At 45.6% G+C, this 26,366-nt stretch overlaps 1 protein-coding gene across 6 annotated transcripts in view; it reads right to left on the reverse strand.

Moving 5' to 3' along the window:
* The window catches only part of PPP1R12B (protein phosphatase 1 regulatory subunit 12B), a 120,910-nt gene that overhangs the window by 52,231 nt on the left and 42,313 nt on the right, over positions 1–26,366 (reverse strand). For 5 of the 6 annotated variants that reach the window (XM_080367443.1, XM_080367441.1, XM_080367442.1 and 2 more), the window contains exons 7-14: positions 25,075–25,154; positions 24,374–24,519; positions 19,944–20,053; positions 16,521–16,718; positions 15,629–15,711; positions 13,775–13,900; positions 8,340–8,525; positions 7,600–7,785 (exon numbers count right to left, since the gene is read on the reverse strand). In XM_080367443.1, coding sequence (XP_080223569.1) covers positions 7,600–7,785; positions 8,340–8,525; positions 13,775–13,900; positions 15,629–15,711; positions 16,521–16,718; positions 19,944–20,053; positions 24,374–24,519; positions 25,075–25,154 — 1,115 coding nt within the window. The remainder of the gene's footprint in view (positions 1–7,599; positions 7,786–8,339; positions 8,526–13,774; positions 13,901–15,628; positions 15,712–16,520; positions 16,719–19,943; positions 20,054–24,373; positions 24,520–25,074; positions 25,155–26,366) is intronic. The other variant, XM_080367445.1, reaches the window with a different exon arrangement.

Consider the following 26,366-nt stretch of genomic DNA (forward strand, 5'->3'; position numbering starts at 1 on the left):
GCAAGTTTTGGAGGCAACAATGCTGACAGCAGTTCCCGAAATACAATTCCTTAAGTTAGATAACAAAGTATGTACCCCGCAGCAAGTCAAATAGTTGACAATTACAGGGAAACAGTCAGAAAAAGACTCTTTCCTGCTCTCTCATCCAAACAACAGGTTTCAGTTCTTCACTGTATTTCTCCCTGCACGAACACGTTCTGTGCGCCAGCCCACCGCAACTGAAAACACTCATCAGAGAAACTGCCACGAAAAGTTGGCCGACTATAATTTGAGAAGACATTCAACAGGCAGGAGAGAAGGGCAACATGTCAGACCCTGCAAGCGTTAGAGCTGGGAACGAGGGGAGAGACAGCCAGACAATGCGGAGTTATTTAATAAGCTGAGGACAGAGGGATAACAGGATCACGCTCATAAAGCGTTTCACAGCTGGCTCGAAAAGGCTCGGCTGAGTATTCACCATTTTCAGGCTTTTGCTTTTCTCTCTCAAGTTGGTCCTGGCTGTTCCGGGCTGTCATTGTGTTTCAATCTGGACTGTGAATTCTCAAACTCATGAAAGTTTAAATGTCTGAATCGCCATCATCTATTTACAGAACGATTAGCAGGTTAACAAGCAGAAGATTTATTTGCAACAGCTTTGCTTTGCTCAACATGTTCAGGTGCTGATCCGAGAGGTTAAGAGACTTGTGATCTTTATCACTTGTGAATCAAAATAACAAGTACCCTTTATCCCTCTGCAAAACTCACACTTTGATGCGATGCTTACAATGGGTAGAGGTTACACGTATGGCAGCTGGTGCTTTAAGAATACTTCCTATCAGACAGCTCTTGACGATTTTGCGTGTGCTTTCCCATCTGCCCCTGTTCATTTCTCTGTATGCCCACCAGAACAGCTCTGCGTTGAATGCCGTAGGGATACAGCACACAGCTCAGCGCAGCCTGGCGTGCTGCAGTACAGTGAAGTGAGCAGCGCTCTAACTGCAGACCTAGGTGGGAACGCAGCCCTGCTCGCTCTCAGTCCCAGGTGCTCTGTTCTTCCTCTGCCAAAGAATAAAATACAGCACTGGTACCTACGGAGAACTCACAAAGTTTGGGGCTGAGGGAGAGAGCGCGTGGATTGGAGGCTTTTAAACGATCGATGTTATCCCTCTGCATTAATTAATGCCACTCAGCGTCATGGTAGAAAGTGCAAAGGCAACAAACATCACAGGGATTACATTCCTTAAACTGGCTACCTCATCTGGAGAAGGGTTGCTGTTGCTGTGAACCTAGGCCTTTAAAGTTCCTCCAGCACTTGTTTAAAAACAACAACAAAAAAACCCCCCAAACAATCCAGGACATTTTTCTGTAAGAGAAAAGCAGAGTGCTGCAAAGGCAAACCCATGCAAACCAGCAGCACCTCTCCCCTGCCGAAGCTCCCATTAGTTACTGAATGCACGAGCTGAGACCGTCACAAATGCAAAGCTTTCCAGGCTGGAACATTTTGAAATGGGTTTGTGTTCAGCATAGGACGTTAGGTGTCAATACACAACACTGAGCAGTTTGTCACCGTGCCATGGAACAAACAACATGCACTACTGTCTGCAGCCCCCAGAGACTGGATCTTTGCACTAAAAAAAATTGCTGCATGAAACGGAGCGGGATGAAACTCCATCTCCTGCCAGCTGATGAATGGAATGAAGGCAAAGATGCAAGTGTCCTGCATCTAACAGTATTACTCTTTCTCATTTTTAAAATCAGCCAATGCAATCTGACATTTTAAACAGCCTTAAACAGACCTATTATAGCTTTCCCAAAAGCTGCCTTACGGTGCCTGAAACAGGGCAGGAAATTCCTGGGGAAAAAAAATAAGCCCTCGCGTGGCAAAAAGCTGAGTACTTGGGAAATTGCCTTTTGCAATGAAAAAATAAAATAAAATCAAAACCTGATGGTGATAAAGACGGTTCAGCTGTTGAACCAGATAAACCTTGGGAGCAACGCTCCCTTGGCACGTCCATCTGAGCAGCCTTTGGCTGCCACCTCGTGGAAGCCGCCACCCAGCAGACGCCTGAGCAGCTCTAAGGATGACGATCATGAATCAGCCCCAGCCGAATTACAGAAAACATCACTGAATATTAATAATGTATAAAAGATTTCCACTTCCTACTGAGCTAAGATCGCAATTTCCTAGCGTGGCAGTGGCGTTGGTTCGATTTCAAGTGTCCACTATTCTCAGGACATAAGATTAGTTAAATTTGCTCAAAAAACTTTTCCTCTAGAAATCCCAGGGTGGCTACCTGGTTTCTCCACCTGTAACATCCACGGGTCGGTGCTGTGGAGCGGAGAATTTAGCAGAAGAGCTGATTTTCTGCGAAATTAGCTCTTGGCTGTACCATCAGACGGTATCTCCACAAACACTTTGGGTGCATTCTTCAGTTTAATGGCTGGTTTTGAACACAGGCAAGTATTCGAACGCGTCAAAGTTAGTAAATGCCCATACCCTGAGCTTCCAGGTACTAGTGCCCAGATGGAACTGGAGCCCTGGTGCAGGACTTGCCATCAGACAAATGTGCTGTTAGACACAAGGATTAAATACGTGAAACATCAGTGGTTACAATTAGTAAGAAAAGGAAACTGCACAGAGGTTCCGCATGTAGACAGGGATGGGGAAAGGCAGTTTTACCTTCTGCTTGCTCCGTGCTGTCAAGCTGCACTTCTTTAACATTGGTTAGCTCAAGTGGTCCCTGCTTCGTTTCCTTGACCATTCCTGGAGGATCCCGCATATATTCCTGCTTTGCATTATCAGGCCAACCTACAGCCTGGGCTCCTCCGCCCAAAGCAAATGCCAAAATATCCACCCCCCCTTCCCCGCGCGCTGGATAAAGTCAGCTGGCAGCTGAGCACGCAGCAGCACACCTGCTCGCCGCCCTTACAGCAAACCAGGCTCAGCAGCAGTGACCCCCATCCCACACCTCGACCTTTGTCCAAATAAAAATGCAGCCTGATTTCTGATACAGCAGGAGCAATCTCGCCTCTTCCCAACATGGACAATCCGATGGCCAGCAGAATTCCTGCCCTCCCACGTCATCTGCACCAGTAGCCTTTTTAAAAAAGGACGACTTTATCTGAAAGAGATTAACTGCAGAAGCGTGGCAGATAAATGCTTTCAACAGCAGGTGCCGGACGATGGTTCAGTTCTTCATGAGAGAGAGACCTCTTAACTTTTTGTTGTCCGCTGTGTGGACAGGAATCCATCCCTTGCCATGCAGTAGCACCTCGCACGAGTGCCACCACCACTCTGCTTCCCCAGAGAATTTCCCAGGAGAATTAAGACTACTCAACTTTATGTCAGTCAGTGATAAGGATTATAGGGCTACATGCTACTGAAAACATCCCAAGGTGGTAGCAAGATAATGCTCACGGCTTCTTCCTCCAGTTCCTCTCAAGCGACATTTAAATGAATGCAAACCCCACAATTTAACTTTTACAGAGATCAGGGGTTCTTATTTTTTTTTTGTCAGATAACAAGGTTTATCAGATGCACTGGGCATCCGCGCTCACCCTAGAGGAGTCATGCTCTGAATTTGGACAGGACAAGAATCACAAGGTAAAAGGACTTGCCAAAAATTGTTCACCTAACAGTACTGGTGGAAGAGGATTCAGTTAATAATATATTATTAATATATGCTACTATAATTAGCAGCTGGATCCTTAGAATGAAGGAACAAAGAATGAAAAATAAATTCCTCTTGGGAATGAAGCAGAAAAGGGAAATATTTGCTAGACACATTTACCTTGCATGTCAGTGTACTTGCTTCATCTGAAAAAAAATTCCAGGGGAAACTTTCGAGGGCAGGAAGGCAGGCTGAGCACAGCCACCAGCCCCAAAGCTGCTACGAAAACAAGCCCACTTCACTCCTATTGATTTATTTGAGAACTCATTCAAAAATAAGGGAGAGATATGTTTCCCGTCTCTTAACAGCTTGCCTGATGGCAAGTGCTACCACCTTGCTGGAACCTTCCTGATGAACAGGAAGAACAAACACAATTGCAGAACGCGATCGTATAAACAAAGTGGCTGGGGGGGGAAAAGGAAAAAAAAAAAAAAAAAAAAAAAAATGAGAGGAAGGTCAAATTAAAATTGCAATTCTTACAAAAACAGGCCAGATTTCAAATTCAAGGGTGTGCTTTTAAACTGGTGACACAACTGAGAGCACAGTCTTGCCTGTCAGAAGCTCTCAGGCAAAGCCGCTCTGACCGCACGTGATGCTGAGCATGAGCCACGGGCTGCGTGGTCGCCTTTCAGTCTATTCTGGGAACCAAAGCTCTCACGTAATACGAAAGGCTTCAGCGAGACCCAGACCCCCCCCCCCCGACCTTCCTTCCAGCACCAGGTGCCTCATGGCACAGGTCACGTCCCGCACACGGGGCACGCGCAGGGAGCAGGAGCCCCCCGAGAGGGGCTGCAGCGCGGGGTCCCAGGAGAGGTGCCCAGGGCCCTGCTGAAACCGCGGGGACAAAGCTGCAGGTGACCTTTGCAAAGGAGCTTTCGGTGGCACTAGAGGCCGCTGTCACCCCGGGTGAAGGCGGATACCCCACAGTGGGCTGCAACCAACGGCCCCCCGGTTCCCCACCGCCTGCTTGCACCAGGCAGGGACCAGGCGGACCCCGGTTCTGCACCAGGCACTGCAGGCCCCCACCCGCGTAGCCCACCCGAGCAGAGCCGGTGCTGGTTTGAGTTCAGCCGGACAGATGCACTGGCGGTGTGAGACAATTTGGCGCTGGCAGGAGATCGTCAAAATGGCTCAACAGCAAGGGTGGTCAGCGGCTCGGAAATCCCCAGGAAAAAGAGAAAGAAACTGCCTGGCAAAGCCACCGACTCTGGAAAACAGCACGTTTCCAGCCTCCCGGCACAACCGCCGTGCCGCAGCAGAACTGCGGGAGGCTGAACGCGGCCGGGCACACGTAAACACGCGTGGCAGCGGCGGGGCGGAACATCCAGCCGTGTGGCGGGGACAGCCGGCAGCAGCGTGTCACCCTGCGCCGGGCAGGTGGCCCTGGGTGCCTGCGAACTGTCCTCCCCTGCGCTGCCGCCTCTTGTGTCTCATCACCCCTCTGCAGCCAGGCCAGGCACATGATTTCCCACCCACCGGGGGGCTGCCGACCGATTCAGCTGGCGAGCCGAGCCAGTGGCAGGTAAAGCGCCGCGGGTGACACACGGCATGGGCCGGGCTGCGGGTGCTGGGCACCCAAGGATGCGAAACCGCACGCCGGAGCACAGGGCTGCTCGTTCCTCCCCAGACCTGGCAGTCTCTTCTGCTTTAACCTTTTGGCTTCACGCAGATAATTTAAGGCCACAAGTTAGGAGACATCCCTGGGATCTAATATTAGCTGATAAGCCTGTTTATGTTTCTGTTGCTAAGAGAAAGCCGGAGCTTTGGAAACACTGAAGCAGACCGAACACTACCGCAACAGCTGCCGGTGGGAACTGAAATCCATACAGTGCTTCCCTGACAACTGCCTGCCATCTTCTTTTTTAATTTTATTTTAGTGGAATTGGTCTCCTTCCAAAATAAGCTTTTCCCATGTAGGTGGCCTCTCCTGTTCCTCTAGCTCCATGTTTCCTAGTTCAAAACGTGCAGGCAGTTCCCCAGTCAGTATATCCTGCTGTTAGAACACACATTCACAAATAAGGTTTCCTCCACCCAACGCATCCTCGCTGTACCTTTCTTTTCCTCTCAATAGTTTCAAAGCACCAGTTAAAGGTGGGAGGAATTTTCTGGTGTTTCTTTTTACATTATCATAATTCCTAAGAGTTGGTTCTCTAATACAAACGCAGGAGACAAACAGATCTCCTACGCTATTTATAGAAACCGATTTGGTAATACATGCCAATGCAGTAATATTAATAGATGCTCTTTCGGGCATCTACAAATACTATCACAGCCGAGATCTCCGTCTGCAGACAGTGCCAAAAGTCTGGTGGGTTTTTTGGAGCCCATTTCTTCGGGGAAAAAAATCTAAAACTTCTGCAACTTGATTCTGGGCTTGCCGAAATGGAGATACTGTTGTGAAACTGTCTGAAGTGTGAACTAAAAACACAATACTCACTCTGTCCTCTTTTGTACAATCTCACTTTGCACCAGGAGTATCTTTTGGCAGCTCTTCTCAATTCAATTGCAAATGACACCAAGACAACTGACCCCTAGCAAAATGACGAGGAGCATACGGAGGTACTCCTAATATTAACCTTAAGTGTTCTTACAAAGATACTCTGCAGCAGCTATTTCAAATTATGTCCCTGCATACAGAGTGGATGAATGTGGCTCATCCAGAATGCCTGACATACCTTCAAAGCACTCCCTGGGCTAGCTCTGGGGGAAAAAAAAAAAAAAAGGAAAAAAAAAAAAGGGAAAAAAAAAAAGAAGAAAAAAAAAGCCCAACGAGCACTAAAACTTTGGGTATTTTCCAAATAGCACAGACCACCGTCTTTCAGGGCCCTACTGCAGCAAAGAGAAGCCCGCTGCAAGCATGCCCGCCCGCCCGCCCGCCGTGGGGGAGGCCCCTGACTGACTGCAGGCTACACGGCACTGCTGAGCTCTACCATCTTCATCTTTGCAAGCTGATAATTTCCATTGTTGCTTTTCACATCCTTTGGCTTTAGGCTATTTAAAATATGTCTGAGTATATCTCCACTCAGAGAGGTCCGTATCTTAAGAAGTTATTATTTTAGCTTGGAAGAATCTTATTACGGAATACACTCCATGAACTGGTTGCTAGTTAGGAATACACGGTTCATCACCGCATTTTATTTATCACCATCTACTTTCACCAATGCCATCAGAAGAGACAGAATTTGCAAAAGTTAACCTGTTTGCATGAATAAAGATGGAGCATTTGCTATTTGGTACTTAAAAGCACATGGTAAATTGCCTTTGAAAAGAGCACCAGCTACCCCAGTTTTGTATCTCCCCAGTCTTAAAATACCATCATATGGTAAGAAAGAGATACCACCAGTTAGATTCAGTGTAATTAAAAATGCTGCTGCTGCTGCTGAAATAGCCTCAGTTGCACAAGGCAGACTTCTGCCTCTGTGGTAAGCCTTCCTGTATAGTCGATCGAAAGAAATGCATGCTGCTAGAGTGCAGCCCATCTCCTCCTGTATCGCACACCTGCACACTCCAGCAATGTTTGTTTTCCCCCACTAACTGCAGAGGGCATCGAGAGGCTTGTGCAGCAAGGACCGAGGCATAGAGGTGACTGAGGCACCTGAATGTGTTTCATTTCTTCTGCTCTTTCCAGAATGGGATTTATGTGACAGAACCTACTACAAGTGGCTACTGGGCTGTCCACCCCTCTTGTGTACAGGGATTGAGACTAGTAGCTGAGATGACTACTGAAGAAAAAGGCTGAGATGCTAAAAAGACAAGTAGAAAATTATGAACCTAAATGTAACCTACAAGCCAGGGATGACTCAGTTCAAAACTTAAGACAAGAGCAGGGGCAGCAGCCCGTTAACTCTACGTAGCACCTGAGAAACAGTTCTCACACCCCCACCATCACCACCACGTGAGATCTGATGACGGAGGAGGACCGACACACAGCGGCACTCTGCTCACTAACCTTCTGCGCTCCCTGGCTTCCTCAGCTGAGCAGTCCTTTCCTGTGGTTGAGGCAGCACTGGCATTCGCAATACCGTTAGCAGAGCCGAGTATGGCACGATTTGTGATTACACCTAGGGGGGTGCTAGCAGAGATGCCCTCTGTATTTTTCTCTACAGCAGTATCAGTTTGTTGCCTGAAAGGGGCTCTGAAATAGAGAAGACATAACGGAAAGCAAAGCAAGTGAACTCCGCTGCTGAGTGAGACCAGCCACCTTGAGGGAGCACTGACAGTTCACTCTCCTCATTCTAGACTTGTGGTTTTGTAGAGAACAGCACACATTAAAACGAGCTTTCAAAAACTTGTGGAAGAATAAGCAGGAGGAATTCACAGTCTTCACATCCCTGTTTGTAGCAAAAACAATTAGAAAATATAACTGGCGAATAGGCAGAAGGAACGAACTCCAAGAGCTTGTAACACTGAACGCCCAAGAGCAGCCTGAGCAACACAGCAGGGCTCTAACAGGGCAGCAAGAGGGTACAACCGACCGCTCCGGGGGTGAAGAAGCGAGGGTCACACAGGGGCCGTTAGCTGCCTGCTGGTGCATATGCACTACTGAAACGGTCCAACACAACCATTCCGGGATTTCTTATCAGCGCTCCCTGTGTGGAAGCGCACGTCCAGTCCACAATCCACTCCAGCATTCAGAACTTGCAACCCAAATGCTGATTTTCTGCAGTTATCTCAGCTGTGAGCCGTTACCTGGTATACTGGCGGGCGGATGCAGTAGCGTTCGCACTGAGAGATGTGGGGCAGGAAGAGACAGGATGCCACGGGGTGCCCAGTGAGGTAGATGAGCCAATGGCACTGGGTGAGGTAGCTACAGATGTATTGCGACTGGCTGAAATGTAGGGACTGCTCAGGTCACTACTTCTACCAAATGAAGCACTGTAAAACATCACAAAATCACGTCCTTCAGAGCACAGTAAATATTCAACAGAACACCACCGCAGCTGGGCTCTCCGCTGGGAAGGGAGCAAGTATTACATCTTAGCAAAACGTGTGCGGGGAGATTAAAGTACACCGGGGAGGCTGCAGCTGCTCACGCGGGCTGGGGCTGCCAGCGCCCCTCTTAGCTAAGCCCCGCGGGTTTCAGTGAGAGAACAACGGCATGGAGGTGAATCGGTGAAGATCAGGGAAGGGAAAAACCCTACCGCAGTGAAAGCGGTGTGCACAGAGCACCCCATGTACTGGGGGAAGGTAGGAACAATGAGCAAGGATGAGGTCGCTTAAAGCAGGGAAGGAGAGAGTGACATAAGCAGGTCTGGCTGCATCACTTCCTAAGGATGCCCAGGACTTCCAGGTTTAAAAACTTGTTTTCAGTGGCTGAAAAGCTTTGGCAAAGACGATCAGTTCAGGCTTTAATTTTCTGTGAGGCATATCTCAAACTCGGTATTTCTGGAAAATCGCTAGCAAAACCATCCAAAAAGTATTCAAGAATGAGCAAGGGAAATACCTATTTTGCCAAACCCCTTAAAACCGTTATTACTGAAAAGCTGGAAGTGTTGAAGTGCCCATACTCTGGAGGAGACAGGAGAAAAGGAGAAGGGCTCTCATGCGAGGATGTACCCTTGCGCTTTTTCAGAGAAAATCCATCCTAAGTGGGAGAAGTTGCGCACCTCGAAAACCAGACGTGATGAAATCTGGCAAAACCTCCTTATTGCATGTGCCACAGCCCCATGTACAGGCTGCTCGTTGTCAGCTCAGAGCAAACAAGCATGCATGCGTGACCCAGGGCCCTGCCACGCCTTTCCCAGCAACTGGTGTTCCTGGTTGCTACTGGTCAGACTGGGCTGTCTGCAGGATCAAAGGCTAGGAAGGCTGGCAGGCTGCCTCTCGCCTCCTGCATCCTAATGACTCCCATGCCAGCGCACATGGGGGAAAGTGGTTGCACCAGAAATAAAAGCTGACCTAGAGGAAAAGCAGACCGGGACAAAGAGCTGCAAGTTTATGGGAAAGCCAGGGACAACAGACTGGAACTGGAAGTCAACACAAGAGCAAGAGTCAGAGAGAGCAGCCCGAGGCTGACATAAAACTTGAAAGGGGCAGGACAACAGCCAGGAACAGGAGGTCAGAGGAAGGATCCAGTCCAGTTCACGTAGGCACCCAATTTACAAACCAGTTTTACATGCCAAGGCCCCCAGCCAGCCCAGAACAAGCAGCTGGTCCCCGGACGGCCAAAGGAGAGAAAGGGGCATCTGGAAGGCTGCCACGGGGAGGAACCTTAGGTCGGGGCTCTTCAGCTGATGGCCGCCTGCCATATCCAGGTCACAAAGGCACAAGCAAGTTATTGTCACCAGGTAGCAACCTCCACCAGAGACTAAACAAAGCTTCCTCTGGAAAGCCGGCCCCGGAGCACGGGGCAGCAGCAAGTGCTGCTAGAAGCAAGTCCCTCCCTCCTGGCTCTCTGCATGGGGGGAAAGGGGGGAGATGGGCTGGGAGCGGGTGAGAGCAGGGGGCGAAGCCTGGCTGGCGTGGGCGTGCAGAGCAAGCAGCCGTGAAGTTGGAGGGATGAGTGTACTGAGGGGGCGATGGCAGTGGAGTGTGCGCCAGGGGAAGGAACAAGAGGAGCAGCAGGGGACAGGTGGTGGCAGCCCCAGCAGGGCTGATGTGGCACCATCCGAGGAGAGCCCAAGGCTGAGAGGCTGGGGCACGAGGGCTGGCTGCAAAGAAGAGAATGAACTTGGTCAGAAGGGCGGACACGAGAGGGTTATTCAGTAAGACCTGACAAGGACTGTCTTTCAGAAGGGAAAGGTAATGGGTGGAAAGGGGAGACAAGGGGATGGAAGCAGCACCGGGTGCCTGGGAGAGCAGAGATGTTGGGGAGCTGAGAGGGGGAGGAGGAGGAATGGAGAAGAAGAGCGTGGTGATGGCCTTGTGCCAGCTCCCCGGGCTGGAGAAACGCGGCGCTGGGGCATTGCACACATGCTTCCTCCAGAAGGGCCGAGGCATTGCCAGCTCTACCCCATCACCTCGCCCGGGTGGCACTGCGCAGCCTGAGGGGGACTCTGAGGCACTTATTCAATTATTCATATTTGATCTGAACAGGACCAGAAAATTGCAACAAAAAGGTTAGCTGGGGAATCTTATTAATTAACAGCTGTGTTCATATGAATCTGTAAAAGGGAGGATTATGAATTTATGCTGAAGAATTCAACATTAGGAAAAAAAAAAAAAAAAGGGGACTGACACACTGCTACTTGTTCTCCAGCATAATCGCCGTAATACAACCATCAGGGAATGAGCAATGAAATGGAAAGCACCATTTAAAAAGAAATACTTCTGAGACAGCTAAGGCAAGTAGAATTCAAAAATCTTAAAAAACCTTCAAAACCTCACAAAGCTTCCACATACACTAATAAAAAAGGTTTGCACAAAACACAACTATTCTTTTTTTTTTTAAACACACTGCCATAGAGTGCTGCAGAGATGAAAACAGGATTTGCCAATGGAAGCTGGCCACAGTGGTGGCTATTAATTAAGAACATTGGGTAAGTATAACCCCTGGCTCCCAAATCCGTGACTGCTGGAAGCAGGGTGAGTGTGGGAGGTGGAAGACTGCTCGTAAGTTATCCTAGCTTTTGCAACTTGTCCTTCAAAACCAGTTGCTGTCATAAAGAAGCTGGACTGCACAGACTGTTGACGTGACTCGCTGTGATGGTTTTTATGTGAACAAAACCAGTAAGGCAGCATATATGTAAACATGTAAAATGGAGGAGAAGCTAACTGTGTGAAAAAGTGATTTCACTCTGATGTGTGTGATCCCCTCCTGTGAGGCATCGCTTATGGATGATGTCAACAGAAAGATGCTGAATTAATTCAATCTGCTATGCCAGTTTTCCTCCAAACCCTGTAACATACAGGCGAAGCGAACCAGCTGTTTGAAGGCCAATACGCACTAAAATGGGGAACAGGGTGTCAGAACAGGGTTCTGTGAATTTCTGGGCTAGTGGTACACCTATAGAGAAAGCAAAAGTAAAGCCTGTCATTACCATTACAGAGAGCACTTTAACATTTGCTTCAATTAAAGCTAAAGAACATTTACAACATTGCTGCAAGTTACTTTATTTCCCTTTTAGAAGAAAAGCCACTTTCAACATCTTAGGATGATCTGTTGCTGATGTTTACTCTTTGTTTGGGGGTCATATAAAGCACCTACGGAACATAACTTGGTATCTTGATGGAGATTACCTAAATGCTAAAGTAAAGGGGAAATGCAGAAGTATACAAGTCATCCTCTCAGTCACAACCACGTATGTCATGCTCACTTTAATTCTTCTCTCTCTGAACAAGCTTTTAGCTTTTGGAGTTGTGTTCAGAGTTTTGTTAATATTTGGAAATGACAAAGAGCTTACTCTTAACAGGCAATCAGGTTCCCTTCCCTCATCTTAGAGGCTGATGCATAGAGCTGGAGAAATCAGAGGTTCAATATGATTAATTTCTGTGTGCTCTCCTATAGAATGGCATATGGGACAGACGGCAAATTGATTCTACTGTTTTTACATAAATTTTTTACATGTTTTTACATGATTTTACATAAAATGTAAAACTTGATCTCTTTTAAAAAGTACACTTCATTGCTAGCTGGCAAAGCTATTCTCTGTAGTCGCTTGTAAACCAACACTCTCCTACGAAAGGCCAGAATTCAGCCTTTGTGACAAGAAATTGGCGTTAGCAAAATACCCCGGCCAGCCAGAACTCTCACTGTCTGTACTTTAACCAAGGAAATAGAGCACAACTACATGAATGTAACACTAAATCTGGTTCTGGATTAGCTGAGGCAATGTTTGTAAAATTTCAGCAGCCAGCCACATGAGAGACTGGACTGTCTCAGGCTAGGGAACCGCATGGTGTGCCAGCTGCAAAAGGCAACATTTTTCCATTGTAATCAGCTGTGGCTTGTCAGATTGCCTTTAGAGAGAGACAAGCTATGGAGGCTGCCTGTCATCATGTCCCAGGATAGATGTGATAGGTGTCACCATAATGGCTCAGCAGATCAGGAGAAGTCTATTGCTTGAAGTGGCTGTTTCACCTTTTGTGGAAATGGGTCTGTATGTGCTCAGCAGATGGACACACACATCCTTGAGCACAACTTACCTCTACCAGCGGTAAGTACCAGAACACAAAAAAAATCCACGTTTCCCCAAATATCTCAAGCAATTGTTCCATCTTCAGGACAGTTATTTAGTTCAGGGTCTAGAATTTGTTGAAACACAATCTAAAACCTTGAAACATTTCTGCCCTTTTCTTTAAGCACGGATCAAATGGCTTTGCAGAGTGACATGTTCATACATGCTGTTTTGATGGTTTCCAGTTTTAGCTAAAACGAAGGTGAGGTGATGGCACTGTACTTGCACAAAGGGCTGATCCTCCTTTTCACAACTGAGATGAAAACTCATTTATGTCTTACTTGCCTTAACAGAGCAGGGCATTCATTCACCTCACTCAGCCATTATCTGGTACTTCAAGGAAACTGAGCCTCTGCCTTCCAAAGGGCTAGAAGATACCGCCAGTTAAAGATGTTATGCACGGAGCTGCCTTCCTGATTCTGCTTGGCTAGTTTACTAACCACCAGCCTCTACGGTTTCTCACACACTGTGCAGAAACTGCTTCCTTACTACCACAAGAAAATGGCTGGAGACATCAGTCTTACTCCTTTCCAAGTGCTGTAAGTCATGCACAAGAACACTGCCACTTTTCTAATAATGATGCCATAATCTTCAACTAATATAAACCAAAATGAGCACTAAGCTACAACTTACCTGTCAATAGCTATTGGAACAATGCTTTCAGACTGTAATGGATTTATCCTCTTTTTATGATCAATTTGGATTTTATTATCTAACCATAATACTAGCATAAAACTGAGAAAACACTTTGCATTTGAATTATGTGAGCAAGAGTATTTAAATTCAATTTAGCAATTTACAAATCAACAAAAATGATGGCCTTTAAATACTATCTGGCATGACAAATGTTGGCAAATCTTAATTTTTATTTCCGGCTCTCAGCAGAAGAGGGTCCCAAGGCCAGTTACACTGATGCAGTAAGCTGCAAGCAGGAGGCTGAAGTCTGGGAGGCACGTTAAGAGTAGAACCAACTGCCTGGAAACCCACGTAAGACAGAACTGGACATACCTTTTCAAGTAGGTAGATACATAGGTAGTAGGTGCACCAGAATGGGGAGCTTCGTTTCCCTTTGATTCATCCCTCCATGGCTGCCGGGTGTAAGAGCCGCTCCGCACTAGGTTAACAGCTGATTCTCTAACACAGGAGAGAGCACACAGTTTGCTTAGAAAAACTTTTGGAGTCTGCTTTTGGCTCCTTTACAGTTCCACAACACAAATCCTTCCCTTACACCTACGTGCACCACTGTTCACAGGTGACACAACTCGCTGGAACACCTCTTCTAGCCTTAACACCGGTTTCTGTTACTGCCATCGGTATTACTCAAGAATCACCAGATGATGTAATGTTTTGCATAAAAAAGATCTTTTTTAGTCAGAAAACTTGCGGTTGAAATTCAGACTTTAGTCCATAAAAGTAATTTAACATATTAAGTAACGTCATTTGATATTCTCTCTTGTATCAAACGACACTGCACATCTTGTATCAAATGACATTGCACAAATGGACAGATATTGCAACCACAGGGAAAGTTTTTATTCTCTGAGGTATCCAGGCAATGACAGTAAAGCAATTCAGTATGGCAAATCCCTTGCTATACTTAGCAGCAGAAAACAACAAACAAGTATCTGGCAATATCTAAAACTACTTGACAAGTTGTCAATAAATTCTTAGCAGCCCTATTTATCACAGTTATCTGAAAGCAGGGCTCCTCTTCCCGAAACACACTTGGGCAGCACGTCCAAGTACAAGTCCTGGACAGGGTCTTGAGTCTGTAAAGCGGCACAAGTCCATTCACTCATCAGCCTGCAATTAATTTTCATTTTTCAGTTGCCATGTCCATGCTGATGCCCTTTCAGACACCTGTGGGTTCTGTGAAGTGAAATTCAGCTGTTTTGAAAGGAAGTTATATTGGGGAAAATGTGTACTACACGGTACGCCTGGGCACCATCTGTTCCCGCAGGCCAATTCTCCTCATTCCCTACTTCACCGAGCAAAGGACACTTAGCAGCAGGCAGCTGGATGTGCCACTCAATACCAGCCTCTGCCAAAACCGCTCAAGCTTATCAGCAGACACAAACTGTCTGCTAAACCCCCAAGCACAGTGGCTGGCTGAGATTAGGCAGGAACGCAGCAGGGAGGTTCCAGCAAAAGATCAGCAAAGAATCTCAAGCTGTGCTGAAGTTCTCTCGGGGTGGGCAACTGCCCCAACTTCTTCACAGCAATTACAGTTCACAACGTCTTCTCTGTATGTGCCTTTCTGCCATGATTGTGGAAGCGGCTGGAAATGAGGCTAAGCTCAAATTTTACTCCTTCTAGCACAAATTGTGAGGAACCCCTTTGTAGAGATTAGCTCCTCAACAGTACCTGGAGATACCAGATACTCATCCCGTCTGTACTGTGGTTCTGCCCAGGGGCAACGACACTCGTTCACCTTAAAAACAACCCCTGCCAGGGGAACAGTTCCCTACACGACAGCGTTCACAAACTCCAACTCAAAACGACAGGTATGTGAACAAAAGGGACTGAAGGTGACTCTTGAGCAAGCGACAGAAGTACAAATGTAGGGGCCAGCTCCAAAATGAGGCACTTGCATATAAAAGGAAAAAGTATGCACACATCTCGTTTCCTGGACGGAGACCATGGGTGTATGAATGCAGGGGCTGGAGAAACAAGCCTGTTGCCCCGCTCACCTAAACGAAAAGGAACCTACCAGAACTTTTACAGATCAGAGAGAGCTCTCAATACTGTGAATTCCAACGTACTTGGGACTGCTGAGAAAATATATGCAGCATGAATACAGAAAAAAAGGTATTCCGGAGGAACTATCGACAGAAGCTGAGCATTAAAGTCAGTCAGTCTCACCTGTTTTCTTTTTCTTCTATATCGCTCGTACTGCTTAGTCTTCTGGGGGCTATTGTGGCAAGGTAGCTCTTGTTGTCTTTATCCTGGTGAAGCAAAAGAAGTACTTCAGCTGGACATCTGTTACGCTTCCAGCACATTCAATGACAACTAAATTAATGTTCAGATTCCTTCAACTAAGAAAGCACTCTCCTGTCTAAGGACAACAGGTTTAAAGCATTTTTCTTGGGCAACACATACCACAGCACAGAAGAATCAGTTCTGAAAATGATTTTGTGACGAGCGTGCTAGTGAATAAAAGCAGCTCCTAACTAGAACTACCTATATGAACCAGAGAATCACAGAATGGTTTGGGTGGGAAGGGACCTTTCAAAGGCCGTCTAGTCCAACCCCCTGCCCTGAGCAGGGACATCAGGTCGCTCAGAGCCCCGTCCAGCCTGATCTTGAATCAAGCACGGGGCAGCTACCCACGGGCAGCAAAGCTACAGCTAGTGAATATGTGGGATGGGATTCACAAATACAGCTGGTGGATACAGAAAGAATCCCATGCAGATGACAGCGAAGGAGAATTTCCAGTGCAGGTACACACTGCTGTCTCGATTAGATATTTTCTGGTAAAGAAAGGGCTGTGCCAGACCAACAGCCCTTGTTCACTGGCAGCCCACTCCAAACCAAGCAGGGATCAGGTCAAAGGAGCACCAAGCTCCAGCTCTGCGAGAACAACTGATAGGACAGGAAAAATTTTCAAAAGAAAAAGGAAGAATGAAAGAGACCTAAGTTTGTTAGGGGTATAAAACTCAGCAATAACTCAAAACGAAAGGGAAGGGGTCTTAAACCTGTGAGGTGAAATCTGCTCAGCTGGGATGCACTAAAACACATTTGCTGAAAGCCAAACCTTTTCTTTGTTGTCTAATAACGCAGATATCCGAGGACTTGACGAAGAACGATAGATAGAAGAAGTCTTATCTCTCTGCGCCTCACGAGTAGCAGCAACTTCACTCAACATGTTATGACTGCCAGTCTTCCGTAGCCCCAGCCGCCACGATGAAGGCGACTCATCCTTCTGCTCGTCTGACTTGCTGAGCCAACTGAACTGTGGAGGAGAAAAAGGGACATTTGGAAGAAGTAAGAGCACTGCAAGGCACAATCTTGTGTTCTGAAAGTGTTTCAACAAGCCCCAGTTTTTGCTGGGCTACACTTGTAAGCATAAGATGGAGTGACTTTGATTTCCTGCTTAGCTTTTATTACAGGACATAGCTCAAGGTGAACTCACAGGGATGCAAATTGCCGTAGCGCCCGCATCCCCAAGGACAGACAATGAAAGAAATCTTGTGCCATTGTGCAGCTCCCTTTGCCTACACAATGCCCTCCTCCAGCTTTGCAGAAAGAATATAAAGAGCAATGAAGCTTTTATTAGCACCTGTTTAGGAAGGGGGAATTATTCAGTAAAGGCAGAAAACAGAAAAAAAGTAATGAACTCTTTTGGGACTCGCTGCAAATCAAAACCTTACACAACTCAACCTGGAGAAAGTCCAGGAGAAGCCGTTAAGATCATCAGGGAGCTGGAGCCCACAACACAAAGAGAAAGACTGAGGAAACCCAACTTTTTTAGCATGGAAAAGAGAAGGCAAAGAAAGGATTTAGTTGCTCTACTACTTGTGGGGTGGGATTTACAGAGCTATAGAACCAGACTTCTCAACAATCTACAGTGGAAGGAGGAACAGACAAGTTCCAACATGGGAAATCCCAGCTGACACGAAGGAAGACATACCTCCTGGTAGGAACGATGCTGCACTGGGCCAAGGAGCAAGAAAGTGGGGCATCCCCATCCTCAGAGACTTGGTAATACTCAGGTGAGCTCAGGTAGTTCAAAGCAACATGACACAGGCTCGAAGCTGGCCCTGCTTCAAGCAAGAGGTTGGACTAGAGGCTTGCAGAAGCCCGCTCCAGCTTAAACCTTCCTGTGGTTAGGTAACCGCGTGTTCTATACATACTACAGAATGAGCCCTCATGGGTTTTGTTACACGAGGTACTTCTGACAAGCACATACTATTCCTGAAATACACAACTGCTTAGGTGATAACTGTAACTAAAGTTGTACAAGTCTTACAAAAAGATGCCCACTGCCATTCAAGAATGGAGGCTGGGCACCACAAGAGATACTTCCATAAAGACAGGGGCTCAACACCGCGCCGTAGAGGAAATGAAGCAAACAAAACAATAGGAATTATTGGAAAGGAACAGAATATGAAACACAACACTATCATGACTCTGTGTTACTGCAAGGTACAATCACATCTTTGATATCATGCACAGCTCAAAAGCAGTATAGAAGAAGGGGAAGTGATTCAGAGAAAAGCACCAAGGATGAGTAGAGCAAGAGCGCTTTTGTACGAGTTACTCAGTATATCAAGAGTCCCAAGGCTGAGATCTGACCAAGGTACATAAAACCCTCAGTGGCACAGAAGAAGGGGTAATAAGGATCGATTATTCCTTGTTCCTTCCCATAAAGGAACTAGGGGCAGCAAATAAAACCAGTGTGTGGCAGGCTGAACGAAACAGGTGCAGGAAATTCTGAACATAACATAGGTATAATATGTAATTCAGCTGAAGAACCCTTTTCCGCTGGACATTACAGGATCCCAAACATTATGGGCACTCAAAAAGTGACGGCATAAATTCAGAGAGGAAAAGTCCAACAGGGGCTACTGAACACAAGAAATACCACAGGTTCAGCAAGTCCCTGAAATGCAAATTGCTAGAAGGTAGGAGAGAAGTCCAGCTAGGTTCTGTCTTCTCTAGTATCTTTTGATGGTCGCTGTCAAGGACAGGGCACTGAGGTAGACAAGGCTTTCGGCCAAAGCTAACATAAGCATTGTTATACCATATTCTATATAACAGAAAACATCTGATATTATCCAAAATAAATGAAGCTACTGGGGAGCTGTGCCATCATGCTCACTGACTCAAGACCGCAATGATAAAATTATCACTGCAATATTTTAGCAAGGTTTCTTAGCTCTTATGTTAATGCAGATGCAAGGAGCTAATCTGTACTCCACTAATTCTAGCACTTCCAGTCTACTGAGCTACACAGCTCTAACACTTTAATGTAGTTTTGACACTTTCCTCAGAGAAAAGCTCAAATCCACAGTAAAAGCTGCCTCCTGTAATTTCTGAACAACATAGAAACAGCACACATATTAATAACTCCACAAATGGAGGGCAACACAAGCACTCATATTTTTCCATATAAACCTCAATCTGACAAAGAGAGTTACAGAAGAATCAAATATGTAAGAAAAGGTGAAGTAGCCAATCTTAAGTGACTGAGGTCAAAATAATAACTGTGTTGCACACAGGCCTGCTTCTATACCCCTAACCCAGTCTTGTTCTGGGTTAAACAGCTCCAGTGAGTGTGAACAATACTCTGCAGCTGGGAAAAGGTTAACTGAAGCTCACACTTCCCAGTAACCTTCTACCTTTAATACTTCCCCTGCTCAGCCAGCCTGAATTGAACAACGTCCAGAGGAACTCTATTGCATTAGATCTGGACAAGTTGTTAAGACCTAGTAGCATGTCAAAAATAAAAAATTGTGACCAAGCAAGAAATATCTTCCCTCTAACAGGTAGCCGGTGCTTCAGACTTCAGCAAGGTGCCTGCATTGTACAGCTGTTCTCCATATTCTGGTGCAAAAAGAAACCAGAAGCGTAAGATACCAGTCCCCAGCAGAATGGAGTCTCCTGGTGCCATCTAGCTGAGTGACGTGAGAGCTGGAGAATTCAGATAAGATTTCAGTAACTCTACTTCACCTTTAAAAAGCTTTCATAGCCTAGCTATCTAGTCAGATGCAGACTTTATCCTCTCTGCTTACTGGGCTCTAACAACATGCCACTGAATCGACTGAGTCTGGCAAGTCAGAGGCACTTTAGATGATGATGCCAAATTCCCTGCTGATGTATCAGCAGGAACCAGCTTCGGTGGATGATCTCCTACCGGTAAGAGATCGGCATCGGCTACCTCCGAAACGACAGCAACACAAAGCACTTGCGATAAGCAGGGTTTCTCCTGCAAACAGTGCAATTTGCTTCGGAGGGTAAGAGATTCAAGAGGAACTTTATCATACAAACATCCTCCTTTATGCCGGTCCTCTACTGTTGTTAACACAGTGTCTTTATCAAAATTGCATAGTATCACGCTTTCCTAAATTCAGGTCGTGCAACTCCTCTGGAAAATGGTTCCAGAACATCAATTTCCCAGTAAAACCTACTGCTTTCAAGCACTGTTGGAGTCCCCATTGATTCCAAATTCACTTACTCTTCTGGCAGATGCAGTGAAGGAGTTGGGCTCGGGTGCTGGTATTTGCTCGGTGATGCTAGGCCTGGTGTCATGGCTGGAGTGGTTGGCAAAGGGCTCTTCCTTCCTTTCTACAATTTTAAAGAAGAAGAGAAACCAAGTGTTTCAGTATTGCACTTCCAAGGCCCTTCTTTACAAGCACGGCGTGTGCTAAACTCCAGTTCTGCGTTGCTGTGACCTGAGTAAACCTTAGGTCACAAAGCTGCCCCCAGTGCCCGGGCTAACCAGGGCTTTCCGCAAGGAAGCTTTCCCCCCCCCCGAAGAACACGATGGATACATTTGCCAGGCAAAGCTTTTGAACTTCATCCTCACAGGCAAGCAAAATCTTTGCAGAAAGCACCTTAAGGAAGACAAAGAGATTCTTTGTTTATTCACAATTTTGCTTCCTCTCAGGGATTGTTCTTCCCTTGTAAAACGTGGGGGAAGCAGAGCAGAGCATGCTGCTCCTGCAGTGCACGGGCAGGCATCACAGCCCACGGCCCCGCTGTGCCGGGCGGTGGATCTCACTGCACAGTTCTGCTGCAGTTGGTTGTGCTGGTGGACAGAATTTCTGGTCTTCTACAGCAAAATCTGGTTTTCTCCAAGAAACTAGAACTGAAACCCAACAAAAATCCTTAACAGGGCTCAAAGCAAGCCCCATCAAAGCTCACAGCTGGCTCCCTTGTTAGACAAGTGCAATCATCCAGTATTAAATTTTTTTTGTATCTATGCACCATGCTTGACATAAGAAAATCCACCAGGCATTACCGGGGGAGACTAAGCAGAAACTGTGTCTCAGGCAACAGGTTCAATTGCCAGGAGCGCACAGGGCTGTGAGACACGCTATTTACCAAACAGCCACATGCAACGTGCCTGAGAAACGATGTACCTACACCAACAAAACAATGTTTTCTACTCACAGCTATGAGTGCCTCACACAGTCATGTTTTTGAAAAAACAAAGTCATTTTAAGTGTAAGCACCCAAACAGTACTGGCAAATGACATATGTGCAGTGAATAAAGATCTTCTACTACATATAAAAAGCAGTTTGGTGTAGAGTGTCTGTGAGGATGGCACCTTGGAGCATGAAAATCATTTTTTCTGAAACAAACGTTCTGGCTCCTAGAAAACAGGATTCAAAGGACATAGAAAACAGAAAAGAGCAAGCCAAGAGAAACATCTAAAAATAACAGGACTAACAGATCCAGAATTAAAGAGATAAAGTGTCTCTCCCCTAGGAAGGTTGAGTGATACTGAAGTCTCAGCCACCTTTCCCTCTCTTTGTGTTACCTCAGAACTTCCACTGAAGTCATCTGAACAGAGTATTTCATTTCTTGCACTTTCAAAACAGCCCTTTCAGGAAGGGGCAGGCTACCCACTTCTTGCAGGCCTGACCTGGCACACAGCAGCCCACGGAAAAGCATGCAGCCCACACATGACATGCTTGCCACTTGCTGATTTCTGGAGGGTGAAGCCTGCAGAACGCAGGAGAACGCTCAGCCTTGCAGGGGGGCAGAGCAGACCTGACCCGACAGCCAGCAGGCTTTGCAGGCTGGGCTACACGGCGACTGGTAGCGTGTTCTGGAAGCTTATACTACAGAGGTCAGCTTTTAAGGTCAAGCCTAATTACAAGGGCACAAGCTTAAGCGGTAATGACAGGCTGGAAAGGACTCTAACTGTGAGCAATGTGACCAAAAGGAGTCACTTGCAGGACAGGCAAAAGTACCTTGTACCAGCAACGTGCGAGATTGCGTGACCACAGGCACTGTTGTCTTTAGGAGAGGAGCCCACGTTTCATTTTATTAAAATTTCAGCAATGAACATTACGAATTCCAATCACGGGAAACTACTGAAGATTAGTTCACTCTCCCCAAAACAAACCTGGTAAGATTAAAAATTTAGTTCTCTAATCTGGCATAAATATAATTTTTCTTAAGGGTTTGTTGTTGGGTTTTTCTTGGGGGTGGGGTAGGGGTGTTCCACAAAAAAAAAATCCACCACTGGAAAAAACCCCATTAAAAGCTTCCCTAACCTACTTTAATTCACAATAATTATGTACTACAATAGTTACCAGCACAGGTAATGACCACAGAATTTTATACTGATCTTTCTCTTGTTTATAGAGAACCCAATGCCAAATTTTTAACTGTCCTCAAGATAAATAAAACCGCATTAACGTACTTAGCTTCCTTTGAAGAACACACATTTCTTACAGACTGTAAGAAACATGGTACTCTCTGAAGCACTCCAGCAATGTCACTGCTTACCTCTTCAAATTTCTTCTCCTCCCACAGTCTCTGCAAATTCAACAAATGTATCGCAACCTGAGACCCCTCAAAACATACCTCAAAATAAACTTCTGTATCCTACTGCCAGCTTCTACTTTGTCCTGCCTTATGCTCAGTTACCAAAGGAGTTAAAATTTTTTGGTTTCAAAAGATCACTGATAACAATATTTGGGCTTTTTTTTTTTCCCCCCTTCATCTGGACTTTGAACACTTGAGAACAGTCGTCTTCTATTTGTCCAGCATTGCTCAGAATTACAAAGCTATGTGAATATTCAATCTCAGAAGAAAATTAAGAGGAATAAGGAAAACATTTCCATGTTTTTCAAAAACATGCCTGTTGTATCCATCCAACCAATTCAAATGTCTAGCAGATAATAAAACATATTTGTTCTTAAGACTGTCTTGGAAACTAATAATACTGTGACATTTATAATTTTCTATGAAAAGCTCTTTTCATCCCTACTTATCTTTGGAGTCCTCCTATAACATGTGGGCTGATGCTGTTATCTCATGAATCTTGTTTTGAAAAGAATACCAGAAATGTGCACCCCATTCACAGAGGCAAGAACTGACAGCTATGCCTACATCCAAGCTGGGCCAGCTCACGTTCATTTCATTAGAGATTTGAGAAGTTTACAAGGTGGGGGTCTCAGTTCTGACTGAAGTTTCTCAAAGGAACAATAAGCTCTCCAGGAGGGGAGAGCCCAGGTAACAAAGCCTGAAGCCCGATGCTTAATCATTACTTGAATGCTTTCTGTCTTCAATTTGTTTTAGCTTTAGTGGTTTGAAATAGATTATTATAATGGCCTTTGCTCAGTGAATTAACTCAGTAGAAATACCTGCTCTGGCTTTACACCAGATCTAGTGCTGCATGCAGTAGCCCTCACCCTGCTGAGGGTTCTCGTGCTGCTCCTGCATCAGCTGAACACCGCTGAGCTCCGCTGCTCGTTAGGGGCGTTTGCATCAAGCTCCTACCACGTTTGCGAGGACTGGCACACAGCTATACCGGGCTGCTCTCTACTTAAACCCTGACTCACGGAGCAAAGAAATGTGACTTCTTCTGCATGACTTTTCTACCACTGACGACTCCACTACATCTGCTTGATTTAAAAGCCAAAAGATTATTTCACCCTGTTACTGTCATACCCAAAGAGCTTTTGTAACAAAGGCCAGCCAGGATTTTCAACACCTCTCATACTGTGATAAATGTTGTAATTGATACAATTAGAACACAGGTGACAATTTTACTGGCAGATGAAGCAGAACAAAACTTTAAACTACACTTCTTTGCAAGGACTTACTTATTAGTACACAGGTACATACAGGCCAAGTAAGCTGCTGTTAAAAGTAGCTTAACCATTAAATACATCATAGTCCAAGATCCATCTCTGCAGAAATATTATATAAGTCTTGGCTTACTGTAAAGTTCAGTATCTTTATTTAAACTTTTTGTGCTGCACATATATGCTGTTTAAACTAATTAAGGAAGCCATAGAAATTATGGGAGAAAATGGGAGTAGGATGCCAGCAATATGCTATAATGTAAAGGCTAATGTGACTCAATGTACTTAATCCTTATTTTCCACTACGTTTTGCAATTATTATAGATCACTATACATCACAGTCAGAAAAAAAAGTTCCTCATCTCTATAATTATACAAAATAGCTTCAGCCCTTAATTTCATTTATCTGATCCAAATACAACAGGCTGTTACCTTCCTACATGTCCAATTGCTTTTCTACCATCTTGCAGTAACTGAAGTATTCATCCTGAAATTGGCTAACAAGAAAAAAAAAAGCCTGCTGTTTAAGAATAACCTGTGAACAATGTGTTATCTCAAATTCAAGTCAGCTGGAAGTAGAAATTAAAATACTACCCACAGCTTTTTTTGGGAAAACTTATGTTGACCTGCGAGTCAGCATTTAGATCAGCTTTTTTAGTACACTAGCTACAGAATTCTTTCTCCATATTCTATACATAAACACTGGAAGTAAGGCTTTCAGGCTGTCTTTAACAGCTAAGGGGAAAAAAAAAAAAAAAAAAAGGGAAAAAAGCAGTTCTCAAACTGGTCCCCTAATATTGCTAGGCTTATCATCAAATCCAAGACAGTAGTAAGTCTTACCTGACTCCTTTTCAGTATCCGATTCTGAAACTTCATCTTCTTCAGCTTCTTCCTCTTCTTCAGAACTAGAACTGCTAGAGTCCTTGTTCTCTTCCTCCGTTTCCATGGACTTCAGCGTGTCTTCCTCATAAAGAATCTTCTCTTTGCTGCAAGATACAGAAATTTTAAAGGCCTGCCAGTCAAGCAAGTTATTTCTGAGTTCTACTTCTCAGGAACACACAGACATGATTTGCTACATATAGAACAAGCGAATGAACAAAATCCATCTACAGACTCAACATCCCAGCATTTCCAGCACTGCCCATTTGCCATGGATTCCAACACCAGTCTCACATTTCCTAAATTTGCAAGCATTTCTCGATCCCAAAACATGCGGTCTCTCTTTTCCTAGTGCAGCACGACCCAGCAGCCACAGAGGCTGCAGAGGTGCAGTTCTCAGCCCAAAGGTCAAACTGACACTGAGCAGAAGCTGGGGGACCAAGCACTGACCTAAGTCCCTTTTCAACCATTCAGCAGGTATGTTAGAAACAGCTAAAATTGTATTTGAGAGATCTCAAATGTTACAGAAACCATGAAATGAAGAGGAACAGCAATGAACTTTTTTTTTTTAAACCAGCTGAGGCCAGCTGGCTGCTAACAGACGAAGCCAGTCTCCTGTCACTCTGTGCAGCTGCTTTTCGAAACGGAGGGGAGAGACGTACTTGGTGAAGAGTCCGCTCTGAGGCTTGCCGTTCATGTCCGCTTCGATTAGCTTATTCCTCGTCTCCTTCTCACTTCGCAACTGTCAAGAAGTCCATGAAGATTGGAGAGAGAATGAAGAGACATCTTAACAAGCCACCTCAGCACAAACCAGTAATTACCACAGCATAAGGTCATCCCAGCCTCATTAGACGAAAAATACTGCCGATTTGTTTAATGAGCCAAGAGCACTGGATGCCTTGGACTGGAGCTCTATAAGGGCACAGCCACACACCCAGCATGTCCTTAAGACTCAAGCTGCAGTTTAATAAAACCTTCGGGGAAGTTTGCAGCAGCGCCGGCCAAGACCCAGCATCACAGCTTGACGCCACCGTACTGCCCTGCAGCGGCACACGCAGGCACGGCACGGGAGGTCTCTCCGCAGGTGGTTGTACACCCGTGAAATCAGGCTAGATTCAGTTAAAACGTTGCTGCCTTTGTAGCTATTATGTACTGGCTCTCAGAGGCAGGCATCCAGGTGTGCCCCATAGAGGTGACCAATGGATCTCCTACCAGGACGGGTCACCTCCTACGTCCCTCAAATGGCAGCATTAAACCATCGCACAAGAACACCTGTGATCACCATGGCAACTGACAGATTCTGCCCAGAAGAAGCAATACTAATTCTGTCACCAGTGATGGACAAAACAGTAATGAAAAAACCATTTCAGCACCTTCCAGAAGCACAGAGACAGCTGACATAGAAAAAGGGATGCAATCAGAGGCTCACGTTTGTCTCTGTCATGTCTAGCCTTGTTATTCCTTCCCTTTTGGTAGGAGACAACACCAGGCACAAGAAGCCAAAGCTCTGCAAATTCTGAACGTGGGAAATGCTACAGAGTCCAGCAAAGAGCCAAAAATTGGGGTACAGCCTGTTGTTAATCCGAACAAACTGCTGGAGCACAGCTGGGAAGTGCAGGAAACAGCCTGCTCCATTCACAGGTAATTCAGAGACTGGGAAAAACATCCACGCCCAAATCAAATGAGTTGCTTCCAGCAAACAACATCCTCTCCAATAACCGCAGCAAATCTTTTAGCAAGGATGGCATATTGTTCCGCTACAAGCTTTAGATTTAAGAAAAAAACGACCTCTGATTTGAGAGCCATTTTGAAAGCAAAATAATGTACTTGGAGAAATGCTGTAGAACTGCCTACTTTATTCTTAGCAAATGTAAGTTTTCTATTTTAAGTGATAAAAATAGCATATGATAAACACACATGATGAAATGGCCTTTCCATTAAAAAATCATATCCA

Source organism: Falco punctatus (genome assembly GCF_963210335.1).
Source record: "Falco punctatus genome assembly, chromosome: 17".
Classification (NCBI taxonomy): Eukaryota; Metazoa; Chordata; class Aves; order Falconiformes; family Falconidae; genus Falco; species Falco punctatus.